General features: G+C 54.4%; 2 protein-coding genes across 11 annotated transcripts in view; both read right to left on the bottom strand.

Annotated features, from left to right (window-relative positions):
* Nucleotides 1-166: 166 nt before the first annotated feature.
* On the bottom strand, nt 167-19,444 carry Tns2 (tensin 2). Of its 7 annotated transcripts, none has more exons than XM_070041620.1 (29): nt 19,355-19,444; nt 12,191-12,299; nt 11,761-11,798; nt 10,843-10,881; nt 10,563-10,601; nt 10,369-10,418; nt 9,966-10,137; nt 9,654-9,704; nt 8,979-9,101; nt 8,834-8,898; nt 7,944-8,027; nt 6,808-6,920; nt 6,658-6,718; nt 6,325-6,400; nt 5,995-6,124; nt 5,852-5,917; nt 5,626-5,739; nt 4,223-5,443; nt 3,932-4,091; nt 3,193-3,782; nt 2,994-3,083; nt 2,538-2,663; nt 2,247-2,339; nt 2,033-2,110; nt 1,824-1,901; nt 1,200-1,368; nt 1,040-1,108; nt 894-923; nt 167-771 (listed from the first exon to the last, which is right to left on the bottom strand). In XM_070041620.1, exons 1-29 carry the CDS (start codon nt 19,427-19,429, stop codon nt 633-635), a joined length of 4,248 nt encoding a protein of 1,415 aa, XP_069897721.1. In that variant the 5' UTR covers nt 19,430-19,444; the 3' UTR covers nt 167-632. The 7 variants fall into 7 exon arrangements, with proteins under 7 accessions (XP_069897721.1, XP_069897712.1, XP_069897748.1 ...); XM_070041611.1 differs by lacking the exon at nt 19,355-19,444 and adding an exon at nt 17,095-17,202; XM_070041647.1 differs by lacking the exon at nt 19,355-19,444 and adding an exon at nt 15,291-15,372.
* A 1,202-nt stretch (nt 19,445-20,646) lies between these two features.
* Nucleotides 20,647-24,045, bottom strand: part of Eif4b (eukaryotic translation initiation factor 4B) — a 32,845-nt gene continuing 29,446 nt past the window's right edge. For 2 of the 4 annotated variants that reach the window (XM_070041678.1, XM_070041696.1), the window contains exons 13-15: nt 23,521-23,629; nt 23,173-23,245; nt 20,647-22,701 (exon numbers count right to left, since the gene is read on the bottom strand). In XM_070041678.1, coding sequence (XP_069897779.1) covers nt 22,621-22,701; nt 23,173-23,245; nt 23,521-23,629 — 263 coding nt within the window. In that variant the 3' untranslated portion in view covers nt 20,647-22,620. The remainder of the gene's footprint in view (nt 22,702-23,172; nt 23,246-23,520; nt 23,630-24,045) is intronic. The other 2 variants (XM_070041687.1, XM_070041704.1) reach the window with 1 other exon arrangement.

Here is a 24,045-nt window from a genome sequence, read left to right as displayed (position 1 = left end):
ACAAAACAGAAAAAGCCAGAAGTGGTGGTGTGGCTTAAGTGGTACAGCACTAGCCTTAAGCAAAGAGGGGCTTAGAGACAGAGCTGGGGCCCTGAGTTCAAGCTCTAGGACTGGCAAAACAAAGCAACACAAAACAGACCTTCCATTGAATAAGGTTATCAACTCCTTAAACATTAATAGAAATTCTTTATTAGACAAAAATAGACTCTTTTAATCCTCTATTCATGTGATCTCACTCTGATCTGTGCTTAGAGAGGAGACAGAGGGGAGAGTGACATCCTTCTCCCCCCTTCCCCCCCTCCCATGCTGGGACCTGCAGCCCATTGGAACTGGCAGGGCTCATGTGCTCCTGCAGGTGGTCCTGTCCCAATCCGTTCCAGGGCTCTCAACTGCTGTGTCTCCTCACCCCACACACTGTCTCTGCCATCTGCTCACATGCAAGGTCATCTCATAGGCCCATCCACTTAGCTTAGCAGGCTGGGGGTGGGAAAAGTGCAGCAGCCCAGGCCAGCTTTCATTTCTCCTTAGGGGTGCTGGCTCCTGGGACTCCTGGGTCCAGGCCAGGGCAGTGTGGGCTGTGGAGTGCTGGGAAGGTGCAGTGTTGACATAGGCTTGGAGCTTGTGGCCTTCCTTCATTTTCTCTGGCCTAGTAGAACTTTAGTGATGAAGGTGACAATGGCGCCTGCAGGTTGATCTGGATCCATCTCCGCAAAGAGGTGACACACGTTTTCCCAAGGGCTTCCTGGCTTCTTGGCCACAAAACCAAAGATCCTATGGGGACAAAACCAGGGCAAGGAGTGTTGTTGAGTGGGGCAGGTAACCTCATGCCAGGGTTGGGGAGGATGGAGGTGCCTTGTCCTGAGAGCTTCTGTTGGACTCATGGGGAAGCTTACTTGGAGGTGGTCCCATCTGGGTTGGTCCATCTGCAAAAGGAGAAAAACTGTGAGGGAGTGCATCCCATGGCACAGCTACTGAGGGGGGAGCTGGGGCCAGGCCTGGGGGGACCACAGGCCAGATAAGGGCATGGAGGGAGGGTCACCTGCGGTCTTGAGGGTCAGTGCTGGAGAAGGTGATGCTGCTCACTGGGTAATGGCGGCGAAAGAAGAGCCTGTGGAGATGGAAAGTCTTACTTCCTTAAGGAATCTGGGCTTCCAAGGGCCTTTGTGTGGGGTTCTAGGAGGGTGGTTGTACAGACTCACTTCCTTTGGTTGTCTGTCAGTGTGATGCCTTGGGCTGAGACCTTGAAGTGGACAATAGCTGGCGTTGGGCGGGGGCTGCAGCTCAGAGCTGCAGAGCTGGCTCTGGCCACTGCTTGGGGGCCAGTCAGTGATTCTGTTTCCACTGAGGTCAGATAGAGCACACTGCAGGCTGGGGGAGGGGGGAGGGGAGGAGGGTTAGGAAGCAGATCAGGAAAGGAATATGTCTCTGCCAAGCACCCAGATCTCCGGGACCCCCTCCTCCCTGCTCCCACTGCTACAGCTCTTATACTTTCTCTAGCTGGTGTTTCAGAATTCAGTAGAATCATGGAGGGGATATGTGAGGAAGGCAGTCCCAGCTTCTGTATCTGTTCTACAGTTAGGGATGCTGGGAAGGAGCTTAATCTGGGAATCTTTTCCCTCACCACTGTGAGTGCCAGTATCCTAAGTCGAGAACCTGGGCCAGTACTCCCCTTTTCCCACCCCTTGAAAACTAGCTGCTCCTTCCTTCATGGATTAAGTGTATTACAAGGGCCCACCCACCACCTCCAGCCCCTTCAGTGTCCCCTCCCCCATAGCTGCACAGTCTAGTGCCCAGAGAGAGAGAAGGGAGGGAGAGTTCTCTACCAGCACCCTGACGTAGGAGGTCTGCCGCTGTGCTCATATTGGTGGGCACTGGAGCCTCTGGGGTCTCTTCCAGAGGATCTGAGGGAAATGAGGTTCAACAGAGAAGGATAAGAAAGGAGATACATAACCTAGGAGCGTGAGAACTCCACAAAGGAAGGCTGGGAGCCAGGACCTGAAGGGGTGGTGACAGGTGAGCACAGATTACCCACCTTTACTGGGAATACGCAGGCAGCAGGGCAGGGAGATGGGGGAGATAGAGTGTTGTGAGACCAGGGCGGACAGGCTGCCTGTGGAGGGTGGGGGAGAGGGGAGGAAAGTCCTGAGGTGCCCACTGGTAACACTCCGCTTTTTACCCTCCTGAGATCCCCTGGCTTCTCCCTAACCCAATCCAGTGAAACCTTCCTCCCAGCTTGTGTTTCTCACCAAAGTAGGGCTCACTGGGACAGCCTTTGATCTTCACCCCTTTGGGCCCAGTTTCAATGAGGAAATGGCGGACCAGCTGTTCCAATGGGTCCCCTGAGGTGGTGAGGGGAGGCAAGTAAGGCTTCACTAGATTCTAGGCTCCCATCTCCCTTGATGCGATTCTTTCCTGAGCAGCTGAGGTCTTTTCCTGCCCCTCCCCTCCATGGAGTGCTCCTCCATCCCAGCCTACACCTACTATCTTCTCCCCATTCCACTCCTGCCTCCCTCAGATGTGGACCTTCCATGCAGTACCTTTCCAGGGCTGGGCACTGGGTGGGGGTGTGGCCACTTTGAGGGCCAGCCCATAGGCTCCTTGGAATGAGTGACTGTCCCTGATCAGGAAGGCTCCAGGGTCCTTGTCCTTCAGCAGGGCAATGGCTGCAGGGAGGTGGATAGAAAGCAGTAGGGAGGAGTTTGCACTGTGGCTGACTGAGCTCCTCTACTAATGAGCTCCAGACCTCTCTCGTCATGACAGCTGTGGGGAGGGGTGGCAGCCATCTGAGGACAGAACTTTATGGAGTTCACAGATGCTTTGATAGTGTTGAGTCTAATCTTGGGTCTGAAGCCCAGAATCACCTGCTGATGAGAGGCTTATCCAAGAACCCATACGCAGAGATAGCAAGAGCCAAGGGCCTCACTAGGATGAGACTTGAAGTCAAGACAGAAGTCCTAGAGGGTGGGGTGACATGCAGGATGCTGGCTTCTTACCTTGGTCACGGGACAGGTGTGGTTTGTACCAGAACTTGGATGTGTCCTGGACGAACTTGACATTGCTTTGGCTCTCTTGGGTAGGGGGCTCTGGGAGAGGGAGAGACTGTTCAGATACCAGAGCTCTCAGTCCCCAGGCTTCTTTTTGAGAGAACAGGTTCTTTCCAGATTCCTCCAACCTCTCTCAAGGCCTTTATACCTGAGGGCTGACTGGCGTTTTCCGGAAGCAGAGGTGCAAAGGTGACATGGTGGCTGGTGCCTCTGGCTGGTGGTGATGTCTGCTCTAGGCTCCAGGGTCCCGACTGTTGCCCAGGTCCCAAGAGGTGGCGTTTCTCAGGAAGTGGGGGCTGAGTGGGGCCATTGGTGTCATAGGATGTGGCCAGAGGGAAGGCAGGTGTGGGTGAGCTCTGGGGAGGCTCTGGACTGGCCACAAGCCAAGGCATCTGAGTAGGCACAGGGGTGAGGGGAGACCCATCTGGGCTGTCTGGGGGGCCTCGAGGACCTTGCCAGGGGGCATGACGAAGGCCAGGCAGGGTAGTGGGCACAGGGCCCCGAGGACTGGCACTGTCTGAGTGGCTCCCTGGGCTCCTTTCCTGAGGCCAGTCATTGGGAGAACTGGGAGGGGAGGTCGGGGAGAAGGAGCGAGGGCCTGCAGGTTCGGGCCCAGTTCTTGCTGGCAGTTCAGGAGCCTTGTCGGCACCTCCCTGAGAAACAGGGGGCAAGGCTGCACCAGGACTTAGTCTCTGAGTGGGTGCTAAGGTGGGGGACCTGGTGTCCTGCCGTCGGGTGCTGCAGGATAGAAGGGGAGATGGTCAGAGAACCATTCTCACAGCTCTGCCCACTTGGACAAGGTGCCCCAGTGACTGTTCCAGGGGAGGGGGGCATCCCCTGGGGTTGGGTGGAAAGTTAGGTTTTATTAGATTTGAGCCCTCACATACCTTTCCTTGCCCTGGACTGGGCTGCTGGTGTGCAGGGGTGTGGAGGGACCTGACAGCTCTGAAGAGGCGCTGCACTGGGCATCTCTGGGGGACCGGGGAGATCGAGGCAGAGTGCTGTGCCCACTAGGGCCTTCCCTCCAGGACACTGGCTCAGGTGACTCTGTAGTGAAAGGGAGAGATGGGACTGAACACAGGAGCTGATTTTTCTGCCTGGCTGAGTCCTCCTTGGTGTCCCTACTAGCCTTCAGAGCCCTCCTCTGTCCTGGGCATTCCTGCTCAGATGCCCCTCACCTGCAGATGCCAAGGTTCCTGCTGAGGCCAGATGCCCAGGTAGAGGGTACTTGTCCCTTCCCTCCTCTGCAGGGGTCTCATAGCTCAGCTTCCTGGATTGAGGGTAGGGTGGGTTTCCCGGAGAAATGGAGCCCGCCTGTGGTGAGTGGGCACCAGCACTGGGATACCCTCTGCCTTCATTTGAAGATGCACAGCTGTGAGGCGCCCGGCCGTATGCTGGACAGTAACTGGGCACTGCTCCTCCATAGCCATAGGTCACCAGGGCAGGGTAGCCTGGATGTCCATACCTGCCTTCGGGGCACACAGCGTAAGAGCAGCTCTCGTGCCCTTCCTCACCCACCTTGGGTGGCTTCAGGCAGCTGTAGTCGGGCATGGGGGCATGGTGGTGCCCACAAGCAGGCACTAGCAGAGGCAGTGCATGTCCCTGCCGCACTGGGTGCAGGAGGGGCTTGTTGGTCTCACCGGCCCATCCCTCTCCAGCCTCCCTCTCTAGCCGCAGTCCATACAGGGCTGCAGTGGGCAGTGCCAGCTTCTCCTCACAGGCTGGGCATGAGCATAAGGTAGGCACTCCAGGGTCTTCCAGGATCACCACCTCCCGATAGCCAGCAGGGCGGTAGCCGAAGTCCCCATTGGCAGTGGCAGGTTTCGCCAGCTCAGGTGCATAGGGGTATGGCCCCTCTGATAGTGACCGGCAGAGGCGCCTCTTCTCCATGGAGGGCTCGGCAAAGCCGTGGGGAAGACCCTCGAAGCCAGCCCCGAAAGGCGGCCGCCGCCTCTCCAGGGTTCCATCCGGCCGGTAGAAGCCCCCATTGGGGATGCCACAGGGTTCCCGGTAGCCCTGGCGGCAGGAGCAGTGGCGGCTGAGACCAGGCCGCTGGCCTGGATACATTGCCAGGTGGGACCCTCCACTCACAGGAGGCTGCTCTTCATCATCTAGGATGGCTGTCTCGCGCCCAGCTCCCCGGCCCCCACTGGCCACCCCACAGCCCCCCAGGAGGCGGTCTAGCTCCTGCCTCTCAGCTGCTGTTGGTGGTGGCCGGCCAGGGGACTCGGCAGTTGGCTCGGTGGTCAGTGTGGACGAATGTCCAGAGTCACTGCTGACAGAGAGCATGGGGGGTGGGGGAGGCTCTGGAGAGGGTGCCAGCGGGGCCTGGCGGGGTGCTCGCTGCACCTGGGCATAAGGGCTGCCATCCAGGGGGCCTCGGGTATGCGCCAAGGAGCCTGAAGTGGAGAAAGGGGAGGGTTAACAAACTAGGATTGTACTGGACATTCCAGCTGGAGGGCTCTGGCTGCATTCTGGGAGCCGGGGGTCTCTATCTGGGGCAGAAGGAATGTTTCTTCCTTTCCCTTCCTCTTCCCCCTTCACAGCCTGCACTTCCCAACTATCCAACCACCCTACCCACCATCCACACTGTCCTCATGGTGCTGGTTGAAGTTCTCATAGGAGTCCCAGCGCACAGCAGGTTCTGCAGTGTTGTAGTCCACAGAGACGGAAGGGTCATTCCGGGGAGTGTTGCCTATGGAGGAAAGTGCCAGGTGGAAGAGCAGAGGAATGCAATCTTCAGCCCCTGCTCTTCCCCCTCACTCACCCTCCTATCGCCAGCCCTGCTCCACTCTTAACACTCCTACCTTTGATTTTCTCTGGGCTAGAGGAGAAGACAAACTCCACTGAGACTTGGAAAGGGAACCTCTCATCTGTAGGGAACAGGCAGTGAGGAGCCAGGCTCTGGCCCCACAACTTCCCTGCCCACCTGTTTGCCTTGCAAACTTACCAGTCCAGGCCTCATCTAGCTGGTCCTTGGGGAAGGTGAGTCGTGGTCCATGGATGGTGCATGTGTGGAACTGCACTCGGAACACAAGGATTCGGTCTGTCCCTCGGCCACCCTTGTGATAGCAGGTTACCTGGGGAGGGGCAGGAGACTGGAGCTCATGACTTCAAGTCCATTTTGCCTCCTCTGTGCCTCTGCCCTCGAGATTGTCTAGCTACTGCTCCTGCCCTGCCTTAACCTCCCTTTTTGCCTTCAAATCTGCTTGAAGACTCTCAGGTGATTTTGCAGCAATCCCCAGGACTACTTATTGCGATGACCCCCTGCCCCCCTCACCATGACGTCGCCTTTGAGGAGGAGGGCTGGTTCCAGGCTGATGCAAAGTTGCTGGGGCCCAGGGCCTGCAACATGACTGTACGGCAGAGAGAAAGCAGGTCAGTCAGTCACCTATGCATAGGGAGGAGGGAGCTGGGAGACTGGGGTCAGCCCTAGTGAGAGACCTTCAGCTGCCCCATCTGTAAAAAAATGGGCTCTGTGGAATATCTGATTTTAGGAACTACTGCTGGAGCCTGAAGGTCAGGCTCCAGGAAGTTGGAAAGCAGGCATCCAAGGAACAGGGAGGGGAGGGCCTGACCGTGGTAGAGTAGGGCCTGGGAACAGGGCACTCACTAGACTCCGGATGTGTATACGAGTTGCATAGACTGGTAGATTTTGAGGAACGGCTGAAAGCCTGGAGTGGGTAAGGAAGGCACATGAGAGGTGCTGAATGGACAGGGGTGGGAGGGGTTGTCCCCATGAAATTATCTCAGGTAGACTCACCTGTGCTGGGCTCAAAGGCTGGCAGCATGGGCACGAGCACATAGTGCAGGAAGAGAGGGCTACTGTTCATTCGGATGGAGCCAGACAACAGCCCACTGAAATAGCTGATGTATCTGGTGAGGATCGAAGAGAAACATCAACCCCCTTTCCTCTAGAGGGCGCCTTAGATCAGTTCAATCATGAATACTCTGCACTCAATCTTTTGGAGACCTGCTTTTGTCCTCAGCATTTCCCTCTCATCTTCCAGCTCACCAGGAAGTTGTTCTTTACGTCTAACCTCTATCTTTCTTTCTTTTCTTTTGCCAGTCCTGGGGCTTGAACTGAGGACCTGGGCACTGTCCCTGAGTTTCTTCTGCTCAAGGATACTGCTATACTATTTGAGCCACGGTGTTACTTCCAATCTTTTTTGGAGACGAAAATCTCAAAGACTTTCCTGCCCAAGATGGCTTCAAAATACAATCCTCAGATCCCAGCTTCCTGAGCAGCTAGGATTTCAGGCATGAGCCATCGGTGCCTGGGTTAACCTCTATCTTTCTTGCTGTGTTAAATGTTATATATATAGGGCTGGGAATGTGGTTTACTGGTACTTGCCTAGTATGCATGAAGCCCCGGGTTCTATTCCTCAATACCAAAAAAACAGAAGTGGTACTGTGGCTCAAGTGGTAGAGTGCCAGCCTGGAGCAAAAGCAGCTCAGGGATAGTGCCCAGGCCCTGAGTTCAAGCCCCAGGTCTGTTCTCCCTCTCCACCCCCCCTGCCGCCAAAGAAAAAAGGTTATATATAGGGCTGGGCACTGTCCCTTAGCTTTTTCATCCAAGGTTGGCATACTACCACTTGAGCCTGCTTGGACTGGCTCTGAACTGTGATTCTCAGATCTCAGCCTCCTGAGTAGTTAGGATTACAGGTATGAGCCACTGACACCTAGGTTAGCTTTATTTTCTTCATAGAATTTATCACAGAAGATGCTCCAGTCTTTATTCACAGGCTTCTTGTAAACTATTCCACTACTTCTCCACAAGAGCTAGAACTTGTTTGTTCTGAATTCTCAGCACTTGATACAAGGACCTGATACATAGGCAGTACCGAGTTCAGGTGCAATGTACGACAGAATCTAGCCCATCCCCACCAGGCTGCTCACCGGCGCTGGGAAGGCTGTAGTTCTGCAGCTACTTTATCTTCACAGAATTTTCGCATGGTGAGAGTAGCCAGCGCCTGGTCAGCCCTAGGGAGAGTAGGATAGGTATCAGGAATTTCAGAGACTGGGTGTCCTGCTGGCCTCCTATGCCTAAGCCCAAGGGAAGGAGGAGAGATGGGGTCCCTTCAGAATAGTGATAAAGGCAACTAGAAGCACCATAGAACAGTCACTTTCCTAGTTGTTGGGTTTGGGGGAATGGTTCCCTGAACTGTTCTTTTTTGTAAAATGGGGCAGTCAGACAATGTGAAGGCTTGAGCTGTGCTCCCCCCAAGAAGACATGTACCTCAGAGTGTGATCTTATTTGGAAATAGGGTCGATGCAGATGAAATTAGTTAGGTTAAGATGAGATCATGCAGGAGGCCCTTAATCCAATGTGACTGGTCCTTATGAGAAGAGAAGAGAAGAGACATAGAAAGACAGGGAACACCATGTCAGGCCAGAAATAGAGGCAGGAGTGATGCTGCTGCAACTCAAGGAAGGAACACCAGGTATTGCTAGCCACCACCAGGAGCTAGAAAGAGGGCAGGGAAGGAGTCAGAGTCACAGAGAAAGCAAGGCCGTGGCTGACACCTTGATTTGAACTTTTTGCCTTTAAAGCTGGGAGACAATCAAGTTTTGTCATTTGAAGCCACCTAGTTTGTGGTACTTTGTTCAGGAAGTTCTAGGAAACTAATACAGATCCTCTGTTGGAGACTGGTGAAATCCAGGGTACTAAAAGGAGGTGAAAATATCAAGTTTACAGCAAGGGGTTCTCTGAACAAAGAGGTGGACTCATCCAGGGCCAGCTGAGAAAGGGACATTGGGACAGGGCTACTCAGGTGCTGGGACCTCACCCTGCAGAGATCTTGCTGTAATGCATATAGGCAGAGACGATGACGCCGAGCTTGCCCTTGCTCCCCTGAGAGACAGAGATGGAGGACTTACTGAAGCCCCAGGTTGAGGGTGCCCCAGCTCCCTGACCCTGAGATCCCAGCCCACCTTGCAGTAGAGTACAACCACATGCTGAGGGTCAGCACTGAGCCATGTCTCCATGGCTTTACAGATGGAGCACAGCTTGTCCAGAGGTGGGGCATGCAGCTCAGGCCAGCCAAAGTCTTGAACCTGTAGAAATGCCAGGGTGCAATTGGAGGTGAGTGAGGCCTTGAACAAAGAAAGATGTGGAAAAAGACCTAAGACATAGGGATCTGGGGGCAAGGTTGAGGGCCTCTGGATTTCCTCCGCGTCAGTACTTTCTTCAGCCATATAGCTAGTTGACAGCAGCTGCAGCATATTTGGTGGGTCATGTAGAGTGCTTAAGAGTGATGTGGATAGCAATTATTGTATTTGTTGGTAGTTGTCAGGGGACTTGAACTTGGGGCCTGGACACTGTCCCCTGAGCTCTTTTGCTCAAGGCTAGTGCTCTACCACTTTGAGCCACAGTGCCACCTCTAGGTTTTCTAGTGGTTAACTGGAGATAAAGAGTCTCATCGACTTTTTTGTCTGGACTGGCTTTGAACCCGTGATCCTCATATCTCAGTCTCCTGAGTAGCTAGGATTACAGGCTTGAGCCACCAGGGTCAGGCTAATCAATTGTTAGCTAGTAACTTGGAGGCTGGGGTCTCCTGGATGGGATAGGCTGGGTTTAATAGCTGGGCAAAGCCATTTCCCTCTTACCTTGGGATTCAGTCGGGTCAAGTCATGCCTTTTCTCTGAAAGGTTGAATAGCTGAAATAAAGGGGAGTTTTAGAGTGACCTTAGTTTAGGCGGACCCAAGGTGCCCAAAGCCCAGCCCCGCTGTCACCGATTCCTCTTCAGGGTCCAAGGGCTTTCTGCTGATTGGCTCCCGCCCCACCTCTGCCCCGCCCCTGCCCGGTCCCGCGGGCCTGGCTGGCCCCCCCGCGGCTCGCTCCCTGATTGACGTCAGCCTCACCCCTTTGGACCTCCCCGTTCTCTCACTGGTTGAATCTGCTAAGTCCCGCCCCTCACCAGGTACTTGTCCCGGTGCTTGGACTGCAGCACATGGGCCAGCTCCCGCAGGTGGCCGCGGTGACGCTGCTCGTCGGGCCGCGCGGGGAAGGCGGCGGCCAGGATGCGTTCTGTCACGTAGGTGAGGTCCAGGTCCCAGCGACGCTCCATGAGGGGGTCCAAGCTGAAGCTCCTGGGGAGGGGGCACCGCCGACATAGAGAACCAAGAGGCGGGGGGCCCTAAGGAGGCTAGTGTGTTTGGGCTGGTAAGGCCTGCTGGGTGGGGGGTGGGGTGGGCAGAGTGCAGTTTAGAGGTAGGGGTTGGCCCCGCGGACATTGCCGGGGGACACTGCCATGGGCTGAGGTGTGGAGCCGGTGGAAAGGGGTTACCAGGGAGGGGATCACCCCTGTGGTCCTCACTCACCTTGGCAGCGTGCTGCGTTGCTTTGAGTGGTTCAGAGACTTGGTGGATCCCTGGTGGATGACAAATAGCGACTGGCCATCTTTTTGGGTGTCTCATTCTAAGTCCCCAATCTAGTTCCATATCCTCTTGGCCTCAGGAAACCTAGCCCCTTACTCCCCAGAGCTGGCTACCTGGCCCACCCACCACCAGCTTACCAGGTGCTCTATGCGCCTCACTGGGGCCGTGTTGCGTCTCTAGAGGAAGATGGGGGAGGAAATGGGAGTGGTTAAGGGAGGTCAGTGTCCACTCCCTGGGTGAGGGGAGAGGAGTCCAACCCCCAGCAGGCTGGAGAGGACATGAATAGCAGAAGGTGCGGACATTTTTCCTTCTGGTATGCAGCCATGGCATTCCATCCTAGGAACCCTCCTGGGGCCTCTCTCTGGATACCCAGTGAGGTTCCTTGTCTTCCCAGTCCCATCCCAGAGTCACACTCACCAGCTCCGCAGGGGGCAAGGCCTGACAAGGCGAAGTCACCTGGAAGGAGACCCGAGTAAGGGGCTGAGCTGCTGGTGAAATGGGGTCTTCTGGCCTGAGGATGGGGCGACCTCTCAGCTTCAGCAAGAAGGTCGAGGGGCTGCCCGCCGATGGACCCAGGCTTCAGCTGAGGTTCCTTCTATTTAAGGGAGGCTCCCTCTGGCCTCTCAGTCCCCCACCTTTTGGGTCCCCCACTTGTTGCTTTTGGCTTTCAGCCCCCTGCCCACACAGACCCCCATTCATCTAGCTGTAGGACAGGAGTTATATATAGAGCCATGTAGGCAGGCTATGGCCAGGGGCGGACACTGGCCTCTTTCACCAGGAGACCCCGCCCCTGGGCACACTGCTCCCCAGCCTGCTACAAGGCCCTAGGACCACCTCCTTGCACTGCCAGGAGGACTGGGAAACAACCTCAGAGACAGGACTGTTTCAGGTCCCCAGTGGACAGTGGGTGCCATCTACAGTCTGCATCTGGAAAGGCCGAGGACAAAAAGCATCCAAGCATCCTGAGGAGCCTTCTGCACAGGGAAGGCACAACCCATCCGGCTGCCCAGTTTCTGAAATCCTGCTCCCTCCCCACCCACCCCACCCTTCCTCCTCCTCATTCTCCTCCTCTTCCCCACCCCCATCCTCTCGCCAGCTGCAGCCTGGGCAATGCACCAAGACAAACTCTGTCTCACTGTCCACCCGCCTGGGCCGGCCCTCCAGGGGTGGAGTAGGGTGGTTCTTAAAGGGCCCAACACAGCATCTCCACCCAGAAGGGGGTTCCCAGTGATGACAGGGGAGAGGGTAGGATGATGACGCCAGTGTGGCTAGAGAAGCCCATTTGGGGAGTAGGAGGAGAAACTCTGGCCCCATCAAGTAGAACCCAACACCTACCTTTGCTTCACATTTTCTGTGTGTGGCCACCTTGCAGACTAGAGAGGGGAAAGGGAGAGCAAGGTTGGTAGGAGCCTGTTGGGACAGTCCCCCTTCTTCCCAGGCCCTGGAAACTGTGTTGGACTGTCAGGATAAGGAAGCAGGGCAGGGTCAGAGGGAAGTGTGGCAGTGGGTGCTACTGCCTGGAAGGTGAGCAGGGCACCAGGGTCATGTTCTAGTGGTGGTGAGGAGGAAGAGGGAAGGAAGCTCCTAGTCAGAGGTCAGGATGGGAAGGTGGCGGGCAGAGCCGAGTCTCCTGGGATGTGGCAAGGTGCGTCTCCTGGGGACTTAGGGCCACTTGAAGGGGGAGAGGCTCCCCTGGTCCCCAATGCGCACACAGTGGTGTGATGGTGCGAGGTGGAGGGGCTCAGAGGCCGTCAGTGCGCCTCACCTCTGCACGAGACGCCTGTCCCATCGATGGTCACTTTACACACTGCGCACACTGGAGCTTTCTTCCGGAAAGCCTTCTCCCGGAAGCTATGTGGTTCTGCTTTCCTAGGCTGTGGGTGGAGGGACAGACAGACAGACAGAGCTGAGCTTCCAAAAGGCTCGTCTGCAGGACTGGGTAAGGACTTTGCCTTAACATTGTCCTGCTTTCCTTCCTCCATCCCGTCAGACCCCCAAACTCAGAGGGCACCTTTGGTCACAGCTGTTGCAGGACGGTCATGGAGCCTGTCCTCTACAGCGCTTGGAATGTGACCCTTTGTGTCACCTTTGCTGGGTCAGCACCTCCCCAAGACCCCCTCACATGGCCCTGCTGTGATGACATTGTCACTGCCAAACCCTCGGCCTTTAGCTTCCTGGTGGGCTGCTCTCTGACTCGCCTTCTGTCTTGTCCTCCCCAGATAGAGGTCCATGTGCAGAGCAAGCAGGAGGTCCAGACATGTGTGCAGTATCAGTCACAGAACACCCAAGCTGAGCCAGCAGAAGTGGCCTCAGCCAGCCCTGCTCCCGTCTCCCGTTGTCCCCACGCTCCAGGCAGCTGACACATTGCCCTCCCCCATGCTTAGAACAACATGTTTACTCTTTGTGCATTGAGCCGGCAGGCAGGCACAGTTGTGTAAGGAGGGGGTGGTGATGCCAGAGGGAGGAGGGGCTGTGGGGAGAGATGTTTAGCTTCTGGGACACCTCTGGATGTAGAGAATGCCCGACCACCCACGGCCCCATGTGAAAGTTGGATTCAAGCACTAAGTGAGGAGGGGGTGGGGTGGGCCAGTTGCCCTTCCTGGCTCCTCCTACTCCAGGCAAAATGAGACTAAAAACTGGCTATTCAGATCCTTCCTACGGAAGGTCCCCATCTTGAATGCCCACCTTGCTTGGGTCCACTCCTCCTACCTTTGTGTCTGAGGACTGCTGAGGCTGCTGTCCTTCCCCATGGCCTCCATGCTCTCCTCTCTACCCATTTTCCTCCCCGGTATAAATAAGATCCTCCTGCCTTTCTAAATTGATCCACCCTCCCACTGTATTGTCTCATGCTTGTAGCGCTACTGCTTAAAAGGAATGCTGAAGGGCTGGGAAGGTAGCTCAGTTGTAGAGTGCTTGCCTTGCATGCATGAGGCCCTGGGTTCGATTCCTCAGCACCACATAAGCAGAAAAAGCCAGAAGTGGCACTGTGGCTCAAGTGGTAGAGTGCTAGCCTTGAGCTGAAGAGCTGAGGGACAGCACCCAGGCCCAGAGTTCAGGCCCATGACCGACAAAAAAAAAAAAAAAATAAAGGGAATGCTGAGAAGTGGGAAAGGGAGTGAAGGGGGCGGGGGGCCCAGGAGCACATCTAATCTCTCTCTCTCTTTTTGGTGCCAGTCCTGGGGCTTGAACTCAGGGCTTGGGCACTCTGAGCTACTATTTGTTCAAGACTAGAGTGCTACCACTTGAGCCACAGCTCCATTTCTGGCTTTTTTTTTTTTTTTGGTGTTTAATTAAAGGTAAGAGTCTTATGGCCTTTCCTGCCGACTTTGAACTGTGACCCTCAGATCTCAGCCGCCGGAGCAGTTAGGATTAAAGGCGTGAGCCACTGACTTCTTGACTGTCTTGGAATTCTTTGGGGCTAAGGCAAGGGGGACCCACTAGGACACTTGGGAGCACTCAGCATAAACAGCAGGTACAGATCATGTCGGTAGAAGGCAAACCTCTTGCTCAAAGCCCTCCTGAGACCTGGTCTCCTCCTTGCCTTCCTCTGCCTCTTTCTCACCCCATTTCCTTCACACTTACAGTGCCAGGGAAGGGCCTGAGTTCTTAACCTGCTCTCAGGCTCCAGCCAGTGTCTGGCACAGTTCTCCAGTGAAGTCTGGAGGTCTGGGGCAGGGGGCAGGACCCCTGCTTCTGGTCCAGGCTCAAGCCCAGAAAATGGTAGAAGTGCTCAAGCAGGTGGCAGGATCCTACCTAACAGACATCTCCTGCTAGCCTGCCAACCCTAGCCACCCCAAGGGTCCGGAGGTATGAGGATACCTGGCTTGGGAGTGGGGGGGGGAGGTAAGGGGCAGAGGAGGAAGCTGAAATTAGGGAAGAAGATCTGGCCTGGCTCCTGACCCCTCCCCCACTGTCCCCACCTCCACCCTAACCCCACCTTTGCCCAGCCAATGGGTACTCCTACCCTGCTGGTGGCCCGGCTGCTGTCCTTCCCCAAGGCTCTGAGCAGCCTCTCCACGGGGCCTCTGGACTTCATGGTGTCTGGATGCCTCAGCCTCGGCTGGCCGAGGGGTCTGAACAATGCTGGGGCCTGGCCCGGGGTTTCCTGGAAGCAGCCTGACGGAGGCAGCCGCTTCCCATGGGCGGAGGAGGGTATGCTGTCTGGCTGGTGTGAGGAGAAGTGGAGGGAAGTGCGGGCGGGAAGGGGGCAGGTCACCACTCCAGGAAGTGGGGGGGGGAGGATGTGGGGGAGGCCAGGAGATCAGATTCCCAGGATCTACCCTGCTGGGAGTGTCAGCCTAGGATCTTTGTCCCCCTCTCCTTCTCTGGAGCTGTCACACACACACACAGGGGATCTACCCTGGATCATGATCTACAGGGCTCTGTGGTCCTCGGATCCAGACCTGCCTGCGATCAGCCCCTGGTGGGGTGGGGTGGGAATTCAGGTTTCAGTCTGGGCTCAAGGGCCAGTGGGGAACAAGATGTCCCAGCCAGTCTCCGGAACTCTCACACTCCCCTGGGACTTCCCAAGGGGAGGGAGGAAGGGACGGACGGAGCTGGGAACCACTATCCAGAGCAGCCTAGGATCCATTTTTTCTGGTTATGAAGTTGGAAAAGGATGATCATGCATTGCCTACCCTTCCCCCTAAATACCCTGCAAGGCCAAATTCCAGGCAAAAGACCTCACTGCCCACAGGAGGGATCCATTCTGCTGCCTGCCCTTCTGAGGATTTCAGTGCTCTGCCCCAGACAGACACAGCATCTCCCCACTTTATCCCTTATCCTAAACCTGAGGCCTTCTATCTACCCCAGGCCCCAGATTCCCCTTCCTGCCCCCCCTCCTACCCCCAAGTTCTGAGTACTACCTTCATAGTTGTCCTGGCTCTGCTCTCCTTCCTCAGCAGCTGTCCTTGGGCCTAAGGACTGGATAGGAGGCCCCCTCCCAATGCACACTCCACCCCCCTCCAGGGCCTCCTGCCTCCCTCCTGGGAACAAGGCCAACTTCCTGTCCCAGGAGTCAAGGGAAGGAGGTAGATGGGGCCTTGGAAAGGGGGGAGTGATCTTCCTAAAACAGGGGTTAATGGCCTGGGGGGGTCCTCAACCCTAGGTCCTGGACAGCTGTTCTTTAGACTGGCTGTAGCTGTCACTTGAAAGAATGTACAAATATGTCCTCCTCATTTGCTTGGTATTTACTGAATGCCCCAGCGCTCAGCCAACTCCCCCAGCTCTGGCTTCTCCCACAGGGTCCCTTCGACTTCCCTCCTCCTCCCTCGTGACCATCTAGTGGAAGGAAGGCTGATATAATCCTGAATTTTGGATGAGCCCAGTTTTGGGAGTCTTCTGAGGGCTTGTCTGCACTGGGTCTAGCCTGAAGCCTCTCCCTGCCTGGAAACTCCAGTTCTCTAGGCCAGGAAGTCTGTCTCCAGGGTACCTTGCCAGAAGGTGGCATCTGTGTGGCAAGGCCTAGGCCTTGGCTTATAAATGGGGAGGGCACTGGCTTTGCAAATCTGCTCCCCCCCCCCCAGTCCTGGCTGTGTCCCAGCTACATTCCAGGCCTCTGGCCAGGTGGGCAATTGGGCCTGGCCTAGCTTAGCCCTCAGTCCCCACTATGCTATGGGTGATGGGGCACTGTGGCCACTGGGTGAGGGTAATGTTCCTCTGCCCTGTTCCCCCTTCTGTCTATGGCATGCAACCCTAACCTGGAGCTCTCGAACACACTGCTTTCTAGGGCTGCCTCCTGAGGGGCACAATTCCCCTCCCCACCAAGTCCCCAAGCAGCCTCTGGCCTCACTGGTCTCAGATACAGCGCACCCAGGCCCAGCAAGAGAGTGACTGTTGTGAGGTTTAGGGGCACATTAAAAAGTGGGAGGGGGGGTTGGGTGGTTAGGACCCCTGGGGCTTTGAGTCCCTCCCCAGAATGTCTGAAGGGAGATGGGAGAAGGATGAGAATCTCTCTGCTAGTCAAAGTGAACAGCAGACCCCCTTGGACCCTCACCCTTCTCCTGCCTGGAACATTCCAGATCTCATCAGCCTCTCCCCCAGAGGGCCCCCCCACCCCTCACTTCTAAACTTTGGGTTTGTTTGGAGAACCCCCTCCACCCACACCCCCCTCCCTTCCTGGAAATAGCTGTGGTTGGATGAGAGGCTGGGAGCCTGGCCACGGAGGAGGGGTGAGGCCCAGCGAAGGAGAGGTTGGCCGAGTGCACCGGTATGCTCAGGGGGCAGAAGCAGAAGGGGGCTGGCTGGCCAGCTGGGGAGTCCGAGTTGGCCTCATTTGTCCTTCTGCCTCAGTGTCCCCGATGGGAAGCAGAAGAAAACGCTCACAGGCACTCTCGCCAGCCCAGGGCCCAGGGCCTGAGCAACCACCCTTTGCCAGCTGCGTGGGTGGGGGGGTGGGGGGAACGCTCGTGCTGGAGGGGGGCGCGCGGAGTGCGGGAGACGCCGTGCGTGCGCGAGGGGCGCGGGAAGGTCAGGGGACCGCCGAGTGGGGGGGACCGCGGCCGCGCCCCGCCCCCTGGCCACCTTCCCGGGCCTCTGCCCTTCGCTGGCCGCGGCCCGTGGGTACCCCCCGCACCCCTCTCTCGTTCCCTGGCGCCCGCCCCCGGCCCTGCCCGCCCGCGCGGGGTGACGCAGAAGCCGCCGCCCTCCCGGCGTGGCGCGGCCACTCACCTGCGGGGGGCGCCCGGCGGGACGGGGGCGCGGCGGGGCGGGGCAGCAGCAGGGGGCGCCCCCGGGCCAGCCCATCCCGGCGGGCTGCGCCGCGGGGACGGCACGCGGAGGCGGCGGCGGCGGCGGCGGGCGCGGGGCCCGGGGCGCGCTCGGCTGGTTCCCTCCCGCCCCCGCCGCGCCCTGCGCCCTGCGCCCGCCGCTGCCGCCGCCTCCTCCTCCCGCCCTCGCGGCTCCCCTCCTTCTTCCCGGGCTCCAATCCCCACGTTCTGCCCGCTCCCCGCCCCCTCCTGCTCCCGCGAACCCACATCACAAAGCGCAGTGGGAGAGCGCGCAGCCTGGCCCAGGCCGGGCCGCGCCGGGCCGCGCACACCCGGGGAGGCCGAGAGAGCTTGGGGACGGCTTTGCACCCGCGGGCCACGGAACGGGACAGTCTCAGAGGGCCAGAGAGAGAGGTGTCGCAGGAAAAGAAGTCGGAGAAGCCACAGGCCGCAGGCGCCCAGGCGAAGAGAATACGCGTGAGTCAGAAAGACGCAGAAGCTGGGACGCGTGACGTCCGGCCTGACCCTCTTCAGGACTGCCTTGGGCCTGGCCCGCGGGGTGTGTGCGCCAGACGCGGGTGGAAACACCTGGTGCCACTTACTGGTGGCCCGGTCACCGGACAGCGCCTCCTGCCGCTCTGCCTCACGGGGAGGCGTCTCTGCCACCTCTTCCTTCCCCCAAAGGCCTCAGCTGAAGACTCACAGCACCCACTTCCACCCTCAAGCAGCTTCAGTCACGGCACCCATTGCCCTACTTCGGGGAGTTGGGCTGTGGTTGTTCACTCAAATCCCAGACTTCCCAATGGAAGTCCCTTCTATGGTCTAACCGCATTCCCTTTTTCAGTGTCCATAGGAAACTCTGGAATTGAGCCCACTAGCCATGGGGCTGTTTTGAGTTCTGGCACTCTGGAGGTGAGGGTAGAAAGTGGGTCGGATGAGATGGGGTTATCTCTCCTGTCCGGATGCTGTGAGCCTACTGCCAAACCCAGCCATCCTTAGCAGGGAGCATTTCTAAATCTTTGCCCTGCTGTCACCCTTCCCACTGGAATTTCCAGGACGAAAAGTGGGGGCCGGGGTGGGGGGTGTTATTCTGAGAAGCTCCTGCCAAGGCTTATTGCCTGGTACCTGCTCAAAGCAGCCAGCCAGTCAGCGCTGTGGCTCTAAAGCCATCTTTTGGGGGCTGGGAAGGTGGCTCAGCGGTAGAGTGCATGCCTTGCAAGCATGAGGCCCTGGGTTCGATTCCTCAGCACCACATAAACAGAAAAATCCGGAAGTGGCGCTGTGGCTCCATTGGTAGAGCGCTAGCCTTGAGCTGAAGAGCTGAGGGACAGCGCCCAGACCCAGAGTTCAGGCCCCATGACCGGCAAAAAAAAAAAAAAAAAAAATAAAGCCATCTTTTGCTCCATCACTCAGCTGAATCCTTGGAGCTCATCTTGCCTTTGGCAAAGGCTAGGAGGTCTGGTTCTGATTACAAGGGCTGGAGCACCTGATTCCAATCTGGCTGGGAAGCAGGGCCTGGTACAGTGTGGGTCCCCCTGAGACTAGCATTTGGGAGGGAGTGAGTGTGCTGGGGCCTGGGAGCCTTTATCTTAGCGCTGTTGGCAGTAAGAGGTCAGAGCAGCAGGAGTCACTGGGGTCTGGAGGAAGGGTTGGGAAGTGGGGGTGGGAATGGCTAGGGAGGCACTGGGGGAGGCAGAAGGGAAGGCCCAGGATAATGGCAGGGATCAGAGGTTACCCAGGGTAAGGGGGTGAGGGCATCCTGTATATTTTGGCAAGATTTGATTTATATAATTGAAATACACTAAGTTTGAAAAGTTGTTAATTTGTTTGGAGCCTGAAGCTACCCCCCCCCTCTTCCCAGCATTCCTTAGGGCTTTGGACGCTGGGATGCAAGCCATAGAGGTGGTATCGCTGACATGCCTGGCTGGCCAATAAAAGAAACCTCTGAAGTTCCAAGCAATTGGAAGGGGGTCAAAAGATGAGGAGCTGTTTAAGATAGCTCCCAACTCAGGTTTGATTTATATTCTCAAGGTCAGCAAAGAGGGCAGTCTGCAGGAAGAAAGCCTATGAGAACTTATATAGGAGGTAGCTTGGGGGGGGGGTGAAATAAAAAAAAATAGGTGGTTTGTGGAATCAGCTGACAGGAGAGTCGGGCTACTTGGTAAAGGTGAAGCAGTGTCAGGAGCACCCACTCTCTGACCTCCTGCCATGCACTTTCTTACCTTGACTATGCAGAAGGAGGCCCATCTCGGTACCAAAGCTGGAACTCCCTCTTCCACTGTCTGAGGTGATCCCATGTCTGTGGCTCCGTGTACTCAGGTTCTTGGAGTGGACTGTAGGATGGGGGCTTTGAGTGTCGGGTTGTCCCAGCTGGAAGACCACTGTATCAGGAGAACTTCAGTGGAGGTTTTGGGTGCTGGGAACCAGGAAGAGCGGGGGAAGGGGCAGAGGCGGATCTCCGGGCCCAGGACAGAGCTTGCATTGTCCAACTGGGAGGTTGCTGAAGTTGGGCGGGGAATAGCAGTCTTTTCCAAACTTTTTTGGGGGAGGCAAGTCTCCCGTCACTTGTGGCCCTGGGGGCTGCAGTGGTTGCCCAGAAACAAGACTTATTTGACAAATAACTGCTTCCTAGGAGCAGATGTGTAATTCTCCCCCTTTCAGAAACCAGATGCTCTGCACTTGTGACACCCTTAATCACAAACTAGAACCCTCTTTGCTTTGGGATCCAGATACAGTGCTCAGTAAGAGAAAACTTGGCCCTGTGTTCTGGAATACACACGTCACGCAGTGGGTTTTGCTGATGCTTGTCTGCAGACAACCCAGCTCCCAATAGCTCCACATTTACAGAACGCTGGAGTTCAGGGCTGCTGTGCCCTGGAGGCTTTCCTTTAGCAGGAATTTGGGAAGGGTTCTTGCTTTTCCTCGACTTTAGAGTACCTTCTTGGGACTAAAGATTTTCCTTTTTCTTGCTTCTTAGTGTTTATATATTCCACTTACCTTGTCCATTTATTCAGCAGACCTGGGTGTTGCCAGCTTAAGATCACACTAGAAGGCTTTCACATTACAGCTCAGAGCCTTATCGGTTTTGGGAGCAGAGATCAACGGGCTTGCTAGAAACTTGTGTAAGCTGCTGATGCCAGCAAAACCCCTTGTCACTGCCCAGCTTCCCCCTACTTTACTCAACTGAAATTTCCTGAGCTTTCAGTGCCCCATTCCCCTAGTTACTGTAGAGATTCTCTGCCATTGTCCTAACCCCTTTCCTGCTTTCCAACAATGAATGTCTGTCCCAGGATGTTTGGAAAATTCCCACTAAATTTGAGGTGTGATTCAGAAGAGTTGGGATGCAAAGCCTCAAGTATCAAAGCTGCACTCAAGTTGATTTCCCTCATGATGGTGTGGAATGCTGGGGGAGAACCTCAAGAGATTGTGGAGAAATATGCATATTATAAATGTGAGTCCAACAAAAGGCACTGGAGGTATGTGCAGTTTTGTCAAAAGAATTTCAGCATTAAAATGAACTTGAAAGATCAGATTTATTTGGAGAAAACAAAAAACCCACAACCCAAAGGATGGGATTTTACATCTCAAGACATCTCCCAGGTAGTAAGTCTACAGATTACAAATCATTTTCATAGAAGATATTTTTGTACAAATTTTACAGGTATTCAGGAGCGGGACAAATCAACCCCTGTTTTATTTCAACAGGGAACAAGGTAGGAGTGTGGGATAAAACAGCTTTTTTGGATGCAACTATTTGGACAATAGACATGAAGAGGGCAAACTACCTTTTCATTGTCTACAATCACTGTTTCTTTAAAAAGTTTTATTTAAAAAACCCATTCAACTCTCTAAAAAGCTCACTTCCTAGCTACTAGCCAATCCTGCCAATTTCTTAAGGTTACTTGGTGTACCCTTTTCCACTGGTAACTGATCTTTTAAGTCCACTGCTGCAGCGCACACACATGCACACGCCAACACCCCTGGCATGGCTGGACAGGATCTAACAAGGCTTGCAAACAAGAGACCAAGGTGTCTTTATTTTGTCTGCAGGTACCAATATTTCCCACAATGGGGAAGGGATATCATCTACTGAACTGACCCCTACAAAGGTGCATGTCAAAGCAGACAAAGCTACTGTGTAGCAAGAAAAACTAGACCTTGTTACATAGTTCTTTCCATTATTATTTATTTTCTCAAGGGGAGCTAAGAAAACCAACCCCAGAAAACAAAACACCCTATACATTGGTCTAGGCCACATTATAAATCCAAGCATCAGTGTGAAATTTCAGTGGAGGGAAGAACCGTGAAAACATCAAGGTTCTAAGAAAGGCTCTTGATTCAACTGTCCTTATCTATCCACTTTTATTCCTTACCCAAGTCATCAATTCTAGAGTATTCTGATCTGTAAAAGGAGTCAAAACAGCAGGGGCAGGCACAGACAGAGGGAAGGAATAGTAAAGGAGGTAAGCCAGTCAGTAAGCCACTGGCTTAGAAATGTAGCTGCTTCCTCATGCCACAGCTTCCAGCTACTATCAAATGCCTTGGAGAGCAGGTATGTGACTTAATGCTTTTGGAGGAGCAGAATGGACATGAGATGAAGAGTCTGAATTTCTACAGTTTCCAGGTTTCAAGAGAATGTGGATGTATTTGAGCTTTCAGAAAGGACAGAATTTAGAAGGGCAAAACCAGGCTACACAAGACATCTCCCACACCCCCAAGTCCTACTCACAAGGAAAAAAAAAAAAAAAAAAAAGCCATGTTTTTGGAGGTCACACTATTCCCCGACTGCCTGGTATAAAATAATCTGTCACTTCTCAAAAGTTTTTCAAACCACAATTTCCCCATTTATCTTGGTCCCCAAGCGGTCCTCTTTACTAGTGGCCTGTAGACTCACTTCCATCTACCCCCCTGGGGGGTAAGAAAATAAAGTAGTTTCCCCTAGGCTGACCCCAATAACTCAGAGTTAAAGTAAGAGAAAGGGCTGTCAGCCTCCTGGAGACTAAAACAACATGAGACTAAACCTACCTTTCCAAAGATGGAAAATTTATTCAGATAATGTTTGAGAATTCATATATGCCACAATAAGATAAGAATTAAAAGGTAGACAAACATTTCTTTCACTCTTCCTTCTACCTCCCCTACTGCCCAACTGATCCAGACATGTACCACTGGCACTACCATTTCTGTTAATGGAGCCCCTAGGCACTAATCACACAGGCAGCTGCATGGTATCATCAGATAGCACCACAACTTCCCCTTCAAAAAGCCACAGTCTGTCTCTCTGGCTACATTGGTGATTCTCCATTACTTCAATACTTTAAAGGCTGCAGCAGCATGCAAAAGAATCTCATTTTTTAAAAAAAAGTTAAGAAAGGTCTCCAGGAGATGGTGAGCTTTATTTTGTCTTGTCTGGATAGAGGTTTGATTTGCTCTCGAATGAATGTTCCAGGGTGGAGAGAGACTAGGAGAAAGCACAGGATGTAGATGTCTATTCGGTGTAATCTTCTCCCTCGTTTTCATCTTCACCATCCACAGAGAGAGCAGCATACTTGCTTGCAGAACTGAACTTCTGTAACATGAGATGACAATGTGAGAAAAGCCTTAAGATTCTCACAACCAAAAAACAAGGAACAGAATGCTGATGCTTGGGAAACAGGCAGGGAACAACAGGAAAAAAGCCCATCTCAACACAATGACTTATTTTCAACTACTCTGCAAGGAAGTTATTTTCTTATTTTCAACTACACTATAAATGAAGGGAGTCCAAATAGCTAAGAGAAATAAAAATTAGCCAGTCACCAGTGGCTCACATGTATAATCTTACTCAGGAGGCTGAGATCTGAGGATCACGGTTCAAAGCCAGCCTGAACAGGAAACTCTGTGAGACTTATCTCCAGTAAACCACCAGAAAACCAGAAGTAGTGCTGTGGTTCTCAATTGGTAGAGTGCTAGCCTTGAGCTGAAGAGATGAGAGACAGTGCCCAGGCCCAGAGTTCAATCCCCAAGACTGACAAAAAACAATTAAGCCCTTGACACTTACAGAGGCTGGATTTTCCTCAGGTTTCTTTGGCTCAGGTGCAGATCTAGAGTCTTGATCCTTTTTGCCATCTTTCCTGCAAAGATGTAAGCATAAAAACCACATCTTTGGAGAAAACTCTACCACTACAAAAGGTAACCTGTGGTGCTCTAAGGCACTGAATAGGCACCCTAGTCAACAGTTCACATTATGTGGACATTGTTAGGTTTCTAGATTCCTTGGATGTAACTGTCTTTAATGGCTAGCTTTAGTTTGTTCACAGTAACCTGGCAGTACTTGGAGATCTAAGAACTTGTTACAAAATCATTTGCATCTAACATCAAATGAAAGACAAAGATAATTTGTGCGTACCTATCTGACTCCTTCCAGTGGTCTTTGTTCCCGCCATCTCCTGGACCACGGCTGGAGCTCCCAGTTTGGCCTTTTGCAACACTCATCCCATCTATTTTATTTTCATCTGCTTGAGTAAAATCAAAGGCACATCAAATAATTACTCTCCCTATTCTGTATTTCCCCTCAGATCTGCTCTGCCTTATTTACTTGTCAGTCGTGGGGCCTGAATTCTGGGTCTGGGCACTGTCCCTCAGCTCTTCAGCTCAAGGCTAGAGCTCTACCACTTGAGGCAAGCACCACTTCGGCCTTTTCTGCTTATGTGGTGCTGAGGAATCGAGCCCAGGGCCTCATGTATGCAAGGCAAGCACTGTACAATTGAGCCACCTTCCCAGCCCCTCTGCCATATTCATTGAGAAGTTAACTGTCACTCCACCCAAGTCTCCTCATAAAAGCCTTTCTTCCTAAGACCTCTGTAGGTATGTATCTTACCAACACCAAGAAACCCCCCCCCACCCAAACACCAAAGACTCATTAAAAAAGTTC

Source organism: Dipodomys merriami, unplaced genomic scaffold (genome assembly GCF_024711535.1).
Source record: "Dipodomys merriami isolate MVZ:Mamm:240054 unplaced genomic scaffold, mDipMer1.0.p SCAF_10, whole genome shotgun sequence".
Classification (NCBI taxonomy): Eukaryota; Metazoa; Chordata; class Mammalia; order Rodentia; family Heteromyidae; genus Dipodomys; species Dipodomys merriami.
Note: the sequence above shows the minus strand (reverse complement) of the source record. Positions and strands in the feature narration are given on the sequence as shown.

Excerpts from the sequence above, each read along its gene's own strand:
- Tns2 (XM_070041620.1), bottom strand. The coding sequence starts at position 19,429 with ATGGGATCACCTCAGACAGTGGAAGAGGGAGTTCCAGCTTTGGTACCG. Across the intron at positions 10,882-11,760 it reads ACAGAAAATGTGAAGCAAAG|GTGACTTCGCCTTGTCAGGC; the intron begins GTAGGTGTTGGG and ends GTCTCCTTCCAG. Across the intron at positions 6,401-6,657 it reads GTATACACATCCGGAGTCTA|TCATGTTGCAGGCCCTGGGC; the intron begins GTGAGTGCCCTG and ends TCTGCCGTACAG.